The sequence below is a fragment of the Oncorhynchus nerka genome, linkage group LG2 (assembly GCF_034236695.1).
Source record: "Oncorhynchus nerka isolate Pitt River linkage group LG2, Oner_Uvic_2.0, whole genome shotgun sequence".
Taxonomy (NCBI): Eukaryota; Metazoa; Chordata; class Actinopteri; order Salmoniformes; family Salmonidae; genus Oncorhynchus; species Oncorhynchus nerka.
In genome coordinates this window covers 19200475-19217224 of record NC_088397.1, presented here as the reverse complement: position 1 = coordinate 19217224, position 16750 = coordinate 19200475, and the positions used below count along the sequence as shown (strand labels likewise).

The 16750-nt window shown below is 44.9% G+C and overlaps 1 protein-coding gene across 1 annotated transcript in view; it reads right to left on the bottom strand.

The window, feature by feature from the left end:
- Positions 1–15466, bottom strand: part of LOC115124834 (phospholipid-transporting ATPase IH-like) — a 143758-nt gene extending 128292 nt beyond the window's left edge. The window contains exon 1 of the mRNA XM_065024410.1: positions 15025–15466. Within this exon, the coding sequence (XP_064880482.1) occupies positions 15025–15063 (39 nt within the window). The 5' untranslated portion in view covers positions 15064–15466. The remainder of the gene's footprint in view (positions 1–15024) is intronic.
- Between the last annotated feature and the right edge of the window lie 1284 nt (positions 15467–16750).

Here is a 16750-nt window from a genome sequence, read left to right as displayed (position 1 = left end):
TTTCTACTGTATTATTGACTGTATGTTTGTTTATTTCATGTGTAACTCTGTGTTGTTGTGTGTGAAACTGCTTTGCTTTATCTTGGCCAGGTCACAGTTGTAAATGAGAACTTGTTCTGAACTAGCCTACCTGGTTAAATAAATGTGAAATTTTAAAAAATGAATGAAAAAAAATGCATGGTGTCATACAGTGATCTGCTGTAAGGCTCAGTACAGGACAGCACCATGCATAGTGTCATAGTCTGCTGTAAGGCTCAGTACAGGACAGCACCATGCATAGTGTCATAGTCTGCTGTAAGGCTCAGTACAGGACAGCACCATGCATAGTGTCATAGTCTGCTGTAAGGCTCAGTACAGGACAGCACCATGCATAGTGTCATAGTCTGTTGTAAGGCTCAGTACAGGACAGCACCATGCATAGTGTCATAGTCTGCTGTAAGGCTCAGTACAGGACAGCACCATGCATAGTGTCATAGTCTGCTGTAAGGCTCAGTACAGGACAGCACCATGCATAGTGTCATAGTCTGCTGTAAGGCTCAGTACAGGACAGCACCATGCATAGTGTCATAGTCTGCTGTAAGGCTCAATACAGGACAGCACCATGCATAGTGTCATAGTCTGCTGTAAGGCTCAGTACAGGACAGCACCATGCATAGTGTCATAGTCTGCTGTAAGGCTCAGTACAGGACAGCACCATGCATAGTGTCATAGTCTACTGTAAGGCTCAGTACAGGACAGCACCATGCATGGTGTCCTACGGTAGTCTGTTGTAAGGGTCAGTACTGGACAGCACCAAGCATGGAGTCAGTCTGCTGTAAGGCTCAGTACAGGACAGCTGCTGAGAATCAATCTGTTAATAAACTCCTTCCTCCATGCTACAGAGGGTAGGACAGAGGAAGAGGCTATGCTAAGCTATACTAGCCCAAACCTCCTGGGCCTTCGCTACACCATCTCCTCATAAATCATCTTCTCACTTCCTCCTTTTGTTCCAGGAGACACTACACACACAGAACATGGCACAAGATGATATCGTAGCCATCTTAGAGGTATCACATGGGGAACTCACAGTGATAAGTGAAGTGATAAACCATTGTGTTGGCGGGTCATAGTGTTTTCTGGGATCTGCTCAGCTGATTGGGGTTAGCAGTAAACAACTGATGTGTGGTAGGAAAGTGTTCTACCTGTAACCCTCTAGCATAGTCAGAGATACTGTAGTCAGCAGGGAATGACAAGAGCACAGAGTGATAGGAAACAGCAACACCTAAGTCCCAGCGTCCCAGGCTATTTGTTATTGTAGAGGCCGACTTGTCCCAGTCCCAGGGCTATAAGTCAGTCCACCCAGAGCTGAGTGTTCCCAAGGCTGTGTTTTGTCCCAGGCAGGACCAGACAGGCTCCAGGGGGTGTGAAGTGGTGGATATTAGGCTGTAGCAGGATGGAACCAGACTAATTAGTCTATTTCCATGAATTGCTGACTGGCCTTCTGCTACATGGTGAGAAGACTGATCATATTATACTACTGATTCATGGCACACTGTGACAGACGCTGTTTCACTGTCAATGCTTGGACAGGAAACAAAAATGCTGTTCCTCAAAGTATGATTCATTACTAATGTCAAGTAATGAAGCAATCTGTATTATCACGGACGGAGAAGTTCACAAACTCAATACAAGCCTGATGGAACTTTAAAGGAGAGTTCCGAGTGGCGCAGTGGTCTAAGTAGCTGTGCCACTAGAGATCCTGGTTCGAGTCCAGGTTCTGTCGCAGCCGGCAGACGCATGGGGTGGCGCAAAGTTGGCCCAGCGTCGTCCGGGGTGATTTTGGCCTCCTGGAATGTACTTGTCCCATCACAGTCTAGCGTCTCCTGTGGCGGGCCGGGCGACATGCACGCTGACACAGTCGCCAGGTGTACAGTGTTTCCTCTGACACATTGGTGCGGCTGGCTTCCGGGTTAAGCGGGCATTGTGTCAAGAAGCAGCGTGGCTTGGCTGGGTCTTGTTTCGGAGGGCGCACGGCTCTTGACCTTCACCTCTCCCGAGTCCATACAGGGGTTGCAGCGTTGGGACAAGACTGCAACTACCAATTGAATATCAAGAATTTGAGGTGAAAAAGGGGTAAAACAATTCTTTAAAAAAAATACTGCTACACAAACAAGTCATATAAGCATGGTTGGTTCCTGCATGACTGATACCAGACCAGGCTTCTTACCTTGAAACGGAGATACTCCTTTTGGTTCCCAGAGCAATGTTCTGGGCATACTGCCAAATTGACTAAGCAATCTGTCACTCGCATAAACCCAACAAAGACAGGTTATTAGAAAGCAGCATTATTCTAAACATACGATTGGATACACACAGGACATTTCCATCACAATGCATTACTAACGTCAAGTGGAAAAGGTGCAGAGTAACGAAGGTGCAGGTTATCAGTGTGTTCATGTGGCTTCATAAGCAGTATGACTCCCAGGAATGGCTGTGTGACGACAGCTTGTCTGTTCGTCTGTAGAGTGGTGCCAGGTTTGGTCCTCTCCTCTCTGTCTCTCTTCCTGCTCGGTCTCCCCAGCTATCGTGTCTGTTTCTCTCTGTGTGTGTGTGTGTGTGTGTGTGTGTGTGTGTGTGTGTGTGTGTGTGTGTGTGTGTGTGTGTGTGTGTGTGTGTGTGTGTGTGTGTGTGTGTGTGTGTGTGTGTGTGTGTGTGTGTGGTGCTGTGGCCGTCCTGGGATTAATGTTGCTCTCTCAGACACACTGCCTCTTAGGCCTGGAAAACACACACACACACACACACACACACACACACACACACACACACACACGATGCACTGCATTCCAGAGACAGGAAAACATCCAACTCAACTCCATTCAAGTCAACCCGACAACACTCAAAACTCACTCAGAACAAGTGCACATAAAAACTCTAAATGTTGTCACCAAAAGATTTTAGCCTTTGGAATCTGCTGAACACAGATATGAATCCTAACAAAGCTCCTCATGACTGATCATCTACATGGTCACACTAGTGTGCATGTTACACCATAGAGGCAGTTCTGTTCTGGGCTAAACAGTCACATGATCACACGGGCCTTAGTCATGTGATGGGGGACTGACTGTGTGGTGGGATCAGACCAGCTGACCCTTCAGCAGGGTTAAATATGTTAAAACCTAATCTGCTCAGCTCTACTGAACACAGGCACTGTGAGGAACACCTCAGAGCTCTGTGCTCAGCCAGGTTTGATTATACCTCCACTCCCATCAATTCAAACTTTATCAACTACACAAGTTTCCAACATATAAATTAATGAGATACCAAACCCATTCACAGGGTTGGTTAACTCTTCAGATTCCTCGGGTCTCCATGGAATTAGGTAAATCCACTTTTAGTTCTCGCGCTCCACAAAATGTATTACATTTAGATTCCCTGGTGCCACTAGGGCAGTTTGAAACCCTGATAATGAATGAGTTCACAGAGGTGTGCAATAGTTTTGACTGATTGATTTAGTAGCTTGTTAATGAAGGCTGTGATGTTGCTGATGTTCTAATGTGATGTACTTGTCATTGGATCTTGTTATATTTCTTTAAAATCTTTTGCTTTGTGGTCTCAGGCCACCATTGAAAATGAACACTGGTCTCAACTGGACTCCACTGATTAAATAAAAGTAGCTAAGAATGTATCAAACGACAATAGAACAGACGCCAGAACAGAAATGCCAAAAATAGACCTGTCAATTCTAAGTCTGTGTTCAAAAACCTAGCGGAGGTGTAAGTGTGAGCGTCACAGTGTCTCTCTGGTCTCAGTGTAAAAGGTTACATCGCCGTGCACTGCCCACATACTGTAACAATGAGGAGGGCTCGTAAAGCTCTGCATTGACATGATTGGGACTTCCTGTATAAACACAAACACTTCTTTGACAACTTCCGTCACAACAGCTCTGCTCCGCGAAGCGTAAGAAGTATACATGCCCTGACTTCTGCAGAGGCCGTATCTCAGTAAATGCTGTACAGCCACTGCAGACCTCAGATTGACCATACAGAGGCTTTAAGGCTGTCTGTCTGTGGTGCTAATCCTCCAGACTAGAGCCAGGCGTGTGTGTGTTGGCCCTGTGGCATCACTTCACTACACTCTCACCTTAGCAGCACCAGTCAATCTCCTACTACCTATAAAACATTCACCAGCTAAAGCCAGGACCAAAAATAGCATAGACCTGTCAGGAACCTCCCTATCATAGAGCTAGGAGCCAGCCAGGGGACAACACAGACCACAGTAACAGCTCTGACTCCTTTAACCCTTTATTTCGTTCATTTGAATGAAAACATTGAAAATCGATACCAGTGAAAGTTTTGAACGGAGAGAGTTGAGGTTATTTTTTTCTGACTTGAAGCTGAATTGTTCTGACTAGCAGAAATCTCGCTCACACTCACTCAACAACCCAATACCTCTCCGTCTGATCACTGACAGCAGCCTCGCTCTTCTCTCCTAAACGCTTCAAATCGATCTGTGGGCACATTGTATCCACTCACCTCACCAGGCGTTTGATAGACAAAAGGCTGCCAGCAAGAGCCAGCTATCTTTAAATAGATCATTTAGCAGATTACAGACCTAGACTGAGGGATTTCTAAGCACGCAGAGACAAAAGGACCTGGTAGGGAAGTGATACTGAAACAATGGAAATCTGTTCTGAAGTTCACGGAGCTCGCAAAGTAAAAGTTGAAAAAGAATGTCTTTGTGAGATCAGATTAGGCAATGAAGCGAATTGTAATACTTGTATCATTACGGTGCCTCAGCCCACTCACAATATGTGGACAACGAATACGATCATCTGTGATATTTGATCACAGGATATGACAGATATACACACACTGAATGTACAAAACATTAAGGTCACCTGCTCTTTCCATGACAGACTGACCAGGTAAATCAAATCAAATGTTATTGGTCACATACACATGGTTAGCAGATGTTATTGTGAGTGTGGCAAAATGCTTGTGCTTTTAGTTCCTACAGTGCAGCAATATCTAACAAGTCCCCAACAACTACCTAATACACACAAATCTAAGTAAAGAAATGGAATAAGAATATAAATATATGGATGAGCAATGACAGAGCGACATAGGCAAGATGCAATAGATGGTATAGAATACAGTATATACATATGAGATGAGTAATGCAAGATATGTAAACATTATTAAAGTTACATTATTAAAGTGACTAGTGATCTATTTATTAAAGTGGCCAATGATTTCAAGTCTGTGTGTAGGCAGCAGCCTCTCTGTGTTAGTGATGGCTGTTTAACAGTCTGATGGCCTTGAGATAGAAGCTGTTTTTCAGTCTCTCGGTCCCAGCTTTGATGCACCTGTACTGACCTCGCCTTCTGGATGGTAGCGGTGTGAACAGGCAGTGGCTCGGGTGGTTGATGTCCTTGATGATCCTGTCACATCAGGTGCTGTAAGTGTCCTGGAGGGCAGTTGGTTTGGGAAAGGGGGATACCTAGTCAGTTGTACAACTGAATGCATTCAACTGAAATGTGTCTTCCGCATTTAACCCAAACCCTCTGAATCAGAGAGGTGCGGGGGGCTGCCATAATCAACATCACCCATGGCCACGCAGTCATGGGTGAACAGGGAGTACAGGAGAGGGCTGAGCACACACACTTGTGGGGCCCCAGTGTTGAGGATCAGCGAAGTAGAGATGTTGTTTCCTATCTTCACCACCTGGGGACGGCCCGTCAGGAAGTCCAGGACCCAATTGCACAGGGCGGGGTTCCGTATAGCTATAATGATTGGTTGACGGTAGGTGGGGGCAGGAGTTCCTGTATAAACACAAACTCACTTCTTTGATAAAACTCACTTCTTTCCTTCACAGCAGCTCTGCATGAAAGCTATGATCCCTTATTCATTTACTTGTTTAATCCTCCTCAATCAGTGTAGGTGAGGAGACAGGTTAAAGAATGATTTTTAAGTATTGAAAATGGATTGTGTATGTGTGCCATTCAGAGGGTGAATGGACAAGACAAAACATTGAACTGCCTTTGAACGGGTAGTAGGTGTCAGGCGCACCTGTTTGAGTGTGTCAAGAACTGCAATGCTGCTGTGTGTATCAAGAATAGTCGACCACCCAAAGGACATACAGCCAACTTGACACAATCCCCTAGGAACGTTTTTGACACCTTTTAGGCGTCCATGCCCCGATGACTTAAGGCTGTTCTGTGACAAGGGGGGGAAGGAGTTCCTAATGTTTTGTACACTCAGTGTATATTTATGCCTACTTTAGTCAGTGGTGACACAATGACCTCAGAAACCCCCCATTCCAGCACTTTCCATGTCCTCACAATCCACTCAACCACAGTTCAGAGCGTGAAGAGATTGTTTTTATTACCCAGACAATTCAATTTGACTTCCATCACCACGTTATTATAAAGCCTCTCTCTCATTCCCCCACCCCTTTTCTCTCTCATTCCCCCACCCCTTTTCTCTCTCATTCCCCCACCCCTTCTCTCTCTCATTCCCCCACCCCTTCTCTCTCTCATTCCCCCACCCCTTCTCTCTCTCATTCCTCCACCCCTTCTCTCTCTCATTCCCCCACCCCTTTTCTCTCTCATTCCCCCACCCCTTTTCTCTCTCATTCCCCCACCCCTTCTCTCTCTCATTCCCCCACCCCTTTTCTCTCTCATTCCCCCACCCCTTCTCTCTCTCATTCCCCCACCCCTTTTCTCTCTCATTCCCCCACCCCTTTTCTCTCTCATTCCCCACCCCTTCTCTCTCTCATTCCCCCACCCCTTTTCTCTCTCATTCCCCCACCCCTTTTCTCTCTCATTCCCCCACCCCTTCTCTCTCTCATTCCCCCACCCCTTCTCTCTCTCATTCCCCCACCCCTTCTCTCTCTCATTCCCCCACCCCTTCTCTCTCTCATTCCCCCACCCCTTTTCTCTCTCATTCCCCCACCCCTTCTCTCTCTCATTCCCCCACCCCTTCTCTCTCTTGTTACCGGCTTCAGTTGGCGAAACCTTTCCCCTTTTCCTGTGTGTGTGTGTAATGCTACTGTCTCACCCCAGTCATCCTGGCTGGTGGGCGGTCACATGATGATCCAATGACCCAGTACTCCAGGGAAACAAAATCCCTCTGTCTACACTGAGGTCTTCCTCTATGAGACTGAGGTCTTCCTCTATGAGACTGAGGTCTTCCTCTATGAGACTGAGGTCTTCCTCTATGAGACTGAGGTCTTCCTCTGTGAGACTGAGGTCTTCCTCTATGAGACTGAGGTCTTCCTCTATGAGACTGAGGTCTTCCTCTATGAGACTGAGGTCTTCCTCTGTGAGACTGAGGTCTTCCTCTATGAGACTGAGGTCTTCCTCTATGAGACTGAGGTCTTCCTCTATGAGACTGAGGTCTTCCTCTATGAGACTGAGGTCTTCCTCTGTGAGACTGAGGTCTTCCTCTGTGAGACTGAGGTCTTCCTCTGTGAGACTGACGTCTTCCTCTATGAGACTGAGGTCTTCCTCTATGAGACTGAGGTCTTCCTCTATGAGACTGAGGTCTTCCTCTGTGAGACTGAGGTCTTCCTCTGTGAGACTGAGGTCTTCCTCTATGAGACTGAGGTCTTCCTCTGTGAGACTGAGGTCTTCCTCTATGAGACTGAGGTCTTCCTCTGTGAGACTGAGGTCTTCCTCTATGAGACTGAGGCAACCTCTATGAGACTGAGGTCTTCCTCTGTGAGACTGAGGTCTTCCTCTATGAGACTGAGGTCTTCCTCTGTGAGACTGAGGTCTTCCTCTGTGAGACTGAGGTCTTCCTCTATGAGACTGAGGTCTTCCTCTATGAGACTGAGGTCTTCCTCTATGAGACTGAGGTCTTCCTCTGTGAGACTGAGGTCTTCCTCTATGAGACTGAGGTCTTCCTCTATGAGACTGAGGTCTTCCTCTATGAGACTGAGGTCATCCTCTATGAGACTGAGGTCTTCCTCTATGAGACTGAGGTCTTCCTCTGTGAGACTGAGGTCTTCCTCTATGAGACTGAGGTCTTCCTCTGTGAGACTGAGGTCTTCCTCTATGAGACTGAGGTCTTCCTCTATGAGACTGAGGTCTTCCTCTATGAGACTGAGGTCTTCCTCTATGAGACTGAGGTCTTGCTCTGATGATCAGAGACAACAAAGTTGTAGCAGGATCTTGTTATAACATGTTACAATTCAGGAAAATATAATTATCTTTGATTAATTTCAAAACGGAATGGCACGTTGACACTATCAGATTTCTGCTGCAGAAAACACATCCTAAAGTGATGAAGACCAAAGTTCAAATTCAGACGCTGCCATGTCTTTGTTCTAGTTTTCAGACTGCCATGTCTTTGTTCTAGTTTTCAGACTGCCATGTCTTTGTTCTAGTTTTCAGACGACCTTTCTTGTACATTATGTATGACAGACAAACCATAGACAGTCAATCACATGAGTGTTTAACATGTTTTCTATGACGACAACCAATGTTGAAAGGTCAGCGGTCACAGCTTAAACACATCAGCAGCGTGACGTCTATAGAACCAACCATTAACTTCTAATCGAACTAGTCTTTGTGCTCCATTATAACCCTGAAAAGAGGTTTTTAAGGAGATCACACACTGATTTTCCGCTCCGCTCGTCCGGACACGGGCCAGAGAGCTGGGTGCATGAACCCTGATGTCCTTGGTCGTCACTGTGGGAACAGGAGGAGGATCTATATTATGGTAAGCTGCACCACGGCTCTCACCTATGGTGTTGACACAGTGGATAAAATAGTACTACGCCTCAGTGTGTTTCATTAGCTCCCTATCAGCCGTGAAATAAAGCTGCCACCTGTGCCCTCAGCCACTCCCCCCTCTCTTTCACTTCCTCTCGCCATCTCTTCCTCTTTTACTCAGTGACAGTCTGCCCCCCCCCCCCCTCTGTCTTACACTCATTCACACAAGTTATTCCAAGGACAGAGTGTGTCTCCAAGTTGTCATGGCACATTCTTCAAGAATTCTGACAATTATTTAACCATTAGCTCACCATTTCCATCCCAGCTGGGGACCATGAGGAGGGACGTCCTGTTTTAACTAGTCGCTCGTCATTAATCTGATTAATATCAGTCATAATAGATCAAAGGGAATGTCAAGCTCTCTCTATCTCTCATAATGTATTTCCAGGCTGAGCGTGCAGTTCATCAAGTCTAGAAGTTGAGAATCTCTCCTATTCGAACAGTGAGGACTTTCACGCTTCACTTCACTAAGGTCCTATCAAACTGACAAACGCTCATCCACCATCCATTGCTATTACATCACCACTGTCTGCTGTGCTAGGCTGGCTCATTCTCCTCTGACGCTGCTGTGGATAGGTAGAGGGGCTCTGTTCTCAAGGACAGAATGTACTGAACGATCCCTCCACGTAGAAATGTATTGTGTAGAATGGACAATGTTCTATCACACAGTGTTCTATCACATTTCTATCTACATTCAGTTTTATGAATGTGTCGTGCTGGGCTACTTTCATCCTGACATCACTGTAGATTAGAACCGTTTCAGTTGGATCACATGGAACAGGTTTTGAGCAGCTCCCTCTGGGCTCTGGGACCAGTGACCTAATAACAAAACACTGCTAAAAGAAAGGGAGTACTGTCATTGAGATTGGATTGAATTGAGCCCAAAGCCATTTCAACCTTTTGAGATGCACCTGAGCAATGTTCCTGTCTCTGTGTGATCTCTAAAGAATGAGTGTGTGCTGTGTAGTGAGATCTGATTCTCTGAGGGGGGCGGCATTAAGGGTTCTGCCCCCCTTTATCAGCACTCTTTAGTGTTCCTATCCAAGGGCCGGGACCAACACGTGGAACATTACCAAGTTCAAACACTCACTGGCTCAATCTCTCCTGATGTGGCCTTTTCTGCTCTATTAAATCACTGCAATCCATCATCAGCCTCTTGGTCCACAGGGCCCTCCCTGTGTAGGTTGATACTCAGCAGTACGGTTGGTAATACTGGAGCTGTAGCAGCTCAATAGTTATAGGCAGGGCCAAAGATATACAGAGTTTGGTGGTCAACTTGCTTTGAGATTCTAGAATTATGATGGGCACCATGTTGGAACCAAATGAATGGAAAGTAGAATGTCATTGTTATTGGATGGAAAGGAATGAACTGGATACTTAAAGGAGAGCAACAAGACAAAATGGAATAAGGAGGAGCTCTGTGGATCCCGGTTCAAGAAGTAGCCCAGTCTGTCCGCACAGAGACACACGTACAGTATGAGGGTGTTAAGTCATATGTTATTACCACCTGGCTGAAAGACCCTGGACCGAGAGACACAGAGGGGTGGGTGCAGCGAGGTGTGATAACACTGTGATTACACAGCTCACACAGTCATAATACCTGCTATTTAACCTGGCTACAGCTAGATCAATACGGGAAGCTTGAGTCGAAGCTCTATGAGTGAGGTCTTCAGGGGAAATACGTACTCATGTCCATTGAGAGTTGCATAGTATTTTCATGCAGCAAGTCTACTTCAAGGAAATGAGCTTATTTTTCTTTATATCAGAAAAATGGTTTTAAAGAAATCAAGCATATTACATCATATTGTAATGTACAGTACAGCTTTTGAATTGATGGAATTTACACAACAACAGCAAAAATATTTTTTGATCAGATAAAATGTTTGTGTGAACTTTAGAAACCCCTGACCGGATCCTAAGTCTAAACGCTAACGACAAGTGGTGTCATGACCCGTTATCCGTTTAGCTCAGATCCTACTAATCCCAAAACGTCCCTCCTGTCTCGTTCTGTCCCTAGAAACACAGCACAACAGTCACAACACCATACATAGGCAGTAGACCCTGTGTAAATATCCCACTGGTGGACACAGATGCTGTAGTACTGTATTACTGACTACCAGGAATAATGAAACACTAAGAACATGCTATACAGTACATCTAATATAACAGAGTATAGGCTACATTACATAATGGTAACATTACATGCTCATGAGTTTCCCTTTCAAAGCAAGTTAATTCAATATCTTCTTGTCCCAGTTGGAGAGATCCATTGTGCAGTCAGATATGATCATTTACATGTCTGTATATTCACCTCATAATCACCTCTAAACAACGTGATCCCATTATATCATGACATGGTTCTAGTGTTTCATTAAGGTCCCTCCCCCTGGCAAGTATAAATGAGATTATCTATCTATGTGGACAGCGAGAGAGAGAGCTCCCCCACTCCTCACCTAATCCCCAGGAGACAGGAAGTCAGCAGGAGAGAGACTTCCTGTCCAGACGAGCTGATTAGTCAGCAGCCAAACAGCCACGGCCCGAGAGTTTCAGGCTCAGTCCCACCTTTCTAGTATTGACCAGTGTGTTACTGTTCCTATGTGCTTGTGTCTGTCTGTCGGTCGGTCGCCCGATCTGCTTCATACATGTTTCATCGCTCACCTTCGTGTTAATGAATAATGCATTACTGTCTCTATGCTGTTGTTGTTTCTATGTTTCTGTGTATGATTTTGTACTTGTGTTTTGAGTGAACCCTCAGGAATAGGGAAGAGTAGCTGCTCCGGGAACCAAATAATTGAATAGAGAACAGATGTCATTGGCTGAGACTGATGACAGAATCATTGATAATGTCCTGATTCCTGTGTCCTGGCTGATTTCCCCCGAGGCAGAACACAGGGAATTACCCCAAAGGAATAACGTATTCATTAGTAACAAACCATTGTCAGGGGATGAGCCCAAAACACAGTGCTACACACAGAAAAAAGTCTGTACAACGAGCCTCATCATTGTAAGAAACAGCAATTTCACTCACGGCTTCAGCTCTATGGATGAATTAGTATTTTGGTTTCATAACCCACCAATACATCATAGGCGAGGAACAGCGGGCACCTTGTGCAAACTGACAGCTACAAAGATTACAGGGCTGCCTTTGAACACTTTTGCGGGAATGACAATTTGAAATTGTCAACCTAAAAAAGGTACACTTGTATAACTGTGTGTGTGTGTGTGTGTGTGTGTGTGTGTGTGTGTGTGTGTGTGTGTGTGTGTGTGTGTGTGTGTGTGTGTGTGTGTGTGTGTGTGTGTCTGTGTGTGTGTGTCTGTGTCTGTGTGTGTGTGTGTGTGTGTCTGTGTGTGTGTGTGCGTGTGTGTGTGTGTGTGTGTGCCTGTGTGTGTGTGCCTGTGTGTGTGTGTGCGTGTGTGTGCGTGTGTGTGCGTGCGTGTGTGTGTGTGTGTGTGTGTGTGTGTGTGTGTGTGTGTGTGTGTGTGTGTGTGTGTGTGCGTGCGTGCGCGTGCGTGCGTGTGCGTGCGTGCGTGCGTGCGTGCGTGCGTGTGCGTGTGTGTGCGTGTGTGTGCGTGTGTGTCTGTGTGTGTGTCTGTGTGTGTGTGTGCGTGTGCGTGTGTGTGCGTGTGCGTGTGCGCGTGCACGTGTGTGTGTGCGTGTGTGTGTGCGTGTGTGTCTGTGTGTGTGTCTGTGTGTGTGTGTGCGTGTGTGTGTGTGTGTGTGTGGAAATCTCCTCCTCTCCTAACGCCAGACAGCATTTCTACGCATTAGATCAAAGTTCAGGGGGGCCCGAGCTTTTCGTGACTAACTAACCCAGTGCGTACTGCATCCAATGGGTTGCCTTCCTCTCTCCCTCTACTCACTGTCACAGGACTGCTCTCTAATAGATACCATTGATGCCCATCAAAAGTTACAGTATGTTATTCAATAGTCATGTATATAGTGAAGTCCTATGGGTGTAGGTTTGTAGCCAATCACCAAGACAACATCACTATTTGCTGTTCTTTAATTCACGCCCATCATCTCTCAACAGAGCGAGGCTGTGTGAATCAGAGTCTGTCTGTAAGCCAGTCTGTTTGCTGATAAACACACGTCTCAACACGCGGCTACAGTCATGCCCTTCAGAGGTGACGCGCTGGACGACTCGCATGTATACCCCGACTAGTCCATTGATGTTCTGTGTAGTTTTTAAAAATGTATTTGATTTTTTTACCCCCTTTTTCTCCCCAATTGCGTGGTATCCAATTGTTAGTAGTTACCGTCTTGTCTCATCGCTACAACTCCCATACGGGCTCGGGAGAGGCGAAGGTCGAGAGCCATGCGTCCTCCGAAACACAACCCAACCAAGCCGCATTGCTTGGCTACAGTCAGTAATATGTCCATAAGCTTCTCCAAATGCCTCGAACCCCGTGGCCTCATGGGAGCAGCCCTCTGGATTAGAGCCAAACACGCATTACTGTACTGAACTGGATAACCCACGGCCCATAGGCTCCGATGTAACCTATTGATTTCCCCAGCAGCACACATCAGCCCTAAAACCACTGGATTACATCATTCTCCACACAACTACACTAGTCATATGGTCTAATGTGTAAAGAAAAAGGAGTGTTTGTTTGCTTTAGGTAAGCCCGAGGAGGCTGGTGGTCTAATGTCTAAAGAAAAAAGGAGTGTTAGGTAAGCCAGAGGAGGCTGGTGGGAGGAGCTATAGGAGATGGGCTCATTAGCTGAAATAGCTGAAATAGAACAAATGGAACGGTATCAAAACACATCCAACATATGGAAACCATGTTTGAATCCGTTCCATTTATTCCATTCATTACAATGAGCCTGTCCTCCTATAGCTCCTCCCACCAGCCTCCTCTGATGTAAATTTATGAACAGGTGGTTTATGGACATCTGTAATATTTTTTGCTTCATCTTTTAACATGCAACACAGAACATAAATAAATTGGTAGAAGTGTATATTTGCATTATTGGGTTGTTGCTGTTTTACAGAACTTTACCAGGGGTCTCTACCTCATGAGTTCAATTGCATTATTGTTATGTTTACATTCCAAAAACGGCCCGTTATAAATCGCAGTCTGGGTCAGGTGGGCATGATTTGAAAGCTTGTTCTATTGCCATCATGTCTAGCTAAATTATAAAATACGAACTAACAGCTTTCACAAGGCAATTCAGAGAAACAGATCGTAATTGTGGTGTACATAGAAAGGAGTCATTAGTGCATTCGGGTGCGTGTGCCACGACACATTTTCTTCACAATAAACAAAGTCTCATTCTGTTCAGAACAACATAGGGTATGACGACATGTCATCTTGTAACTGTACATAAAACATAATGATCATAAACGTTGACACTGTATACGGCATGAGTTTTATTTCGAAATGTGAAGTTCACATTTGGACTCACTGTTTGGCTTGCTTGTATGACATCAAAGCGGTATTTACTATAATCCTCAATGTCTCATCTTTCAAAATACATAAAATCATCTTAATTTATTCAGAGAACAAAAAATGTGCAAAATGTTGCCCAATTAGAGGGTGGGTTAGGGGTAACTTTTTGTCGTGCGTGGTACTCAAATTCATAAAGGCTGTCAGTCAAAACCCACACAGCGCCGTGAAGTGCAGAGCCGGAGCTCTGACGTCATGTATTGAGTGTTCCTGTACAGCCATTACCTTCCAAATGTATTTATTTATCCGTTATTTTACCAGGTAAGTTTGAGAACACGTTCTCATTTGCAGCAACGACCTGGGGAATAGTTACAGGGGAGAGGAGGGGGATGAATGAGCCAATTGTAAACTGGGGATTATTAGGTGATCGTGATGGTTTGAGGGCCAGATTAGGAATTTAGCCAGGACACCGGGGTTAACACCCTTACTCTTACGATAAGTGCTATGGGATCTTTAATGACCTCAGAGAGTCAGGACACCCGTTTAACGTCCCTTCCGAAAGACGGCACCCTACACAGGGCAGTGTCCCCAATCACTGCCCTGGGGCATTGGGATATTTTTTTAGGAGTTTATTAGTGCCGTAATCTATCATTTTCATCCGGTATATGGGTACGAGTGTAAAGGGCAACATGGGAAATGGAAACACACAATTGTTCATAGAAACGCAACAATGTTAAATCGAGAATAGACTATAAAACCGCAACAACCTGACCAACAAGTTGGTAGCCTACTATACAATAGTAGGCTAAACCCCATAGACTTTTGCTTTGGCACAAGCAAATCGATTCCAAGAAAGTAATTCAGTGCAATAGGCTACTTACCCATCTGGTGATCAATTTGCGAATAGAGCTAAAATCCATTATTTAACAGGTTCCAGATGCTCCGGGCAATTTCTTTTTTGCAGTCTTCTTTAATCTTTTAACGCTAGCTAATTTTTATTTCTACTCTATACTCCATGATTTTCGGACGGTCCCCCTTTTCTGCCTAAGAACTATAATAGTCTGGGTGCGACTATTGTAATCCTATACAATCAGTCAGTCACCTATTGGTCTCTCTATGAAAGGTAAAGCTCAAATGCCCACGCGCTTTCATAGTTCTGGTTTCATTCATATGCTGACATGTTAGTCTATGATTCAGCAGCCAGTGCGGTATTCTTTTTCCCTAATGTTTCAGACGCAAAGTCGCCTACTTCTACTAGTCAGAAGTAGCGTCTTCTTTTCCCTCTCCTGCCTTCTCTCTCTCACCTTCCTCGCGCGGGTAATCTTCTTGGCTCTCGGCTGTGGGAAATAAACGTTTTTCTTCCATCATAGGCTACGTCACTGGGAGCCGTAAGCGCTTGCGCAATATAGTGTCACACACTTGCCTACTGGAATGTATCAGTTTCGGTCAGGCATGCATGCTCATGTCTTTTCTCAGCAGAATCGCTTAAAAAACTTATTCAGGATTGGTGGGTCCCCTGCGGACGGTTGAGCTAATGTAGGCTAATGCGATTAGCATGAGGTTGTAAGTAACAAGAACATTTCCCAGGACATAGACATATCTGATATTGGCAGAACCCATACATTATTGTTAATCTAACTGCTCTGTCCAATTTACAGTAGCTATTACAGTGAAAGAATACGATGCTATTGTTTGAGGAGAGTGCACAGTTTTGAACATGAAAAGTTATTAATAAACAAATTAGGCCCATTTGGGCAGTCTTGATTCAACATTTTGAACAGAAATACAATGGTTGCTTGGATCAGTCTCAAACTTTGCACATGCACTACATCTAAATTGCACCCGGGCTGGAATAATACATTATGGCCTTTCTCTTGCATTTCAAAGATGATGGTACAAAAAAAATACAAAACTACAGTTTATTTTGTTTGGTATTGTCTTTTACCCGATCTAATGTGTTATATTCTCCTACATTCCTTTCACATTTCCACAAACTTCAACGTGTTTCCTTTCAAATGGTACCAAGAATATGCATATCCTTGCTTTCAGGGCCTGAGCTACAGGCAGTTAGATCTGGGTATGTTATTTTAGGCGAAAATTGGAAAAAAGGGGCCAATCCTAAAGAGGTTCTTAACTAATTCACAAAACTGTTGCATACACTAAGAGTTAGAAACCAAATGGAATGGCAAATTCCCCGTTAATGCATGGCAGCGCACCATGGTAAGGTTTTGAACCATAAAGCCTAATTCATTTTGGCATATGCAGGCTATAATAAACTTAAATCAAAAAGTGTGTGTGTTTGTGAGAGGGAGAGAGTTCACAAACCTGTTCTACTAACACACTGACACCTTAGGACCAGAACATCCAATATATCAGATCCAACCAAATTACAACACAGTCTGAGTTTGAGTTTGAGATTATTTTATTTTTTACAGGGACAGTGCACATTAATCAACGTTTCAGTAAAAGTGCCGGTTTTAGCCAGCCGGCTCATTTTCAACCGCAGTCCCTGGGCAGGTTATTAAAAACAATTACAATATAGACAATCATTGAGCAGTGAGCACACGCAGAGCAACATAGGACAAGCAAGACATAGCATACAGACAG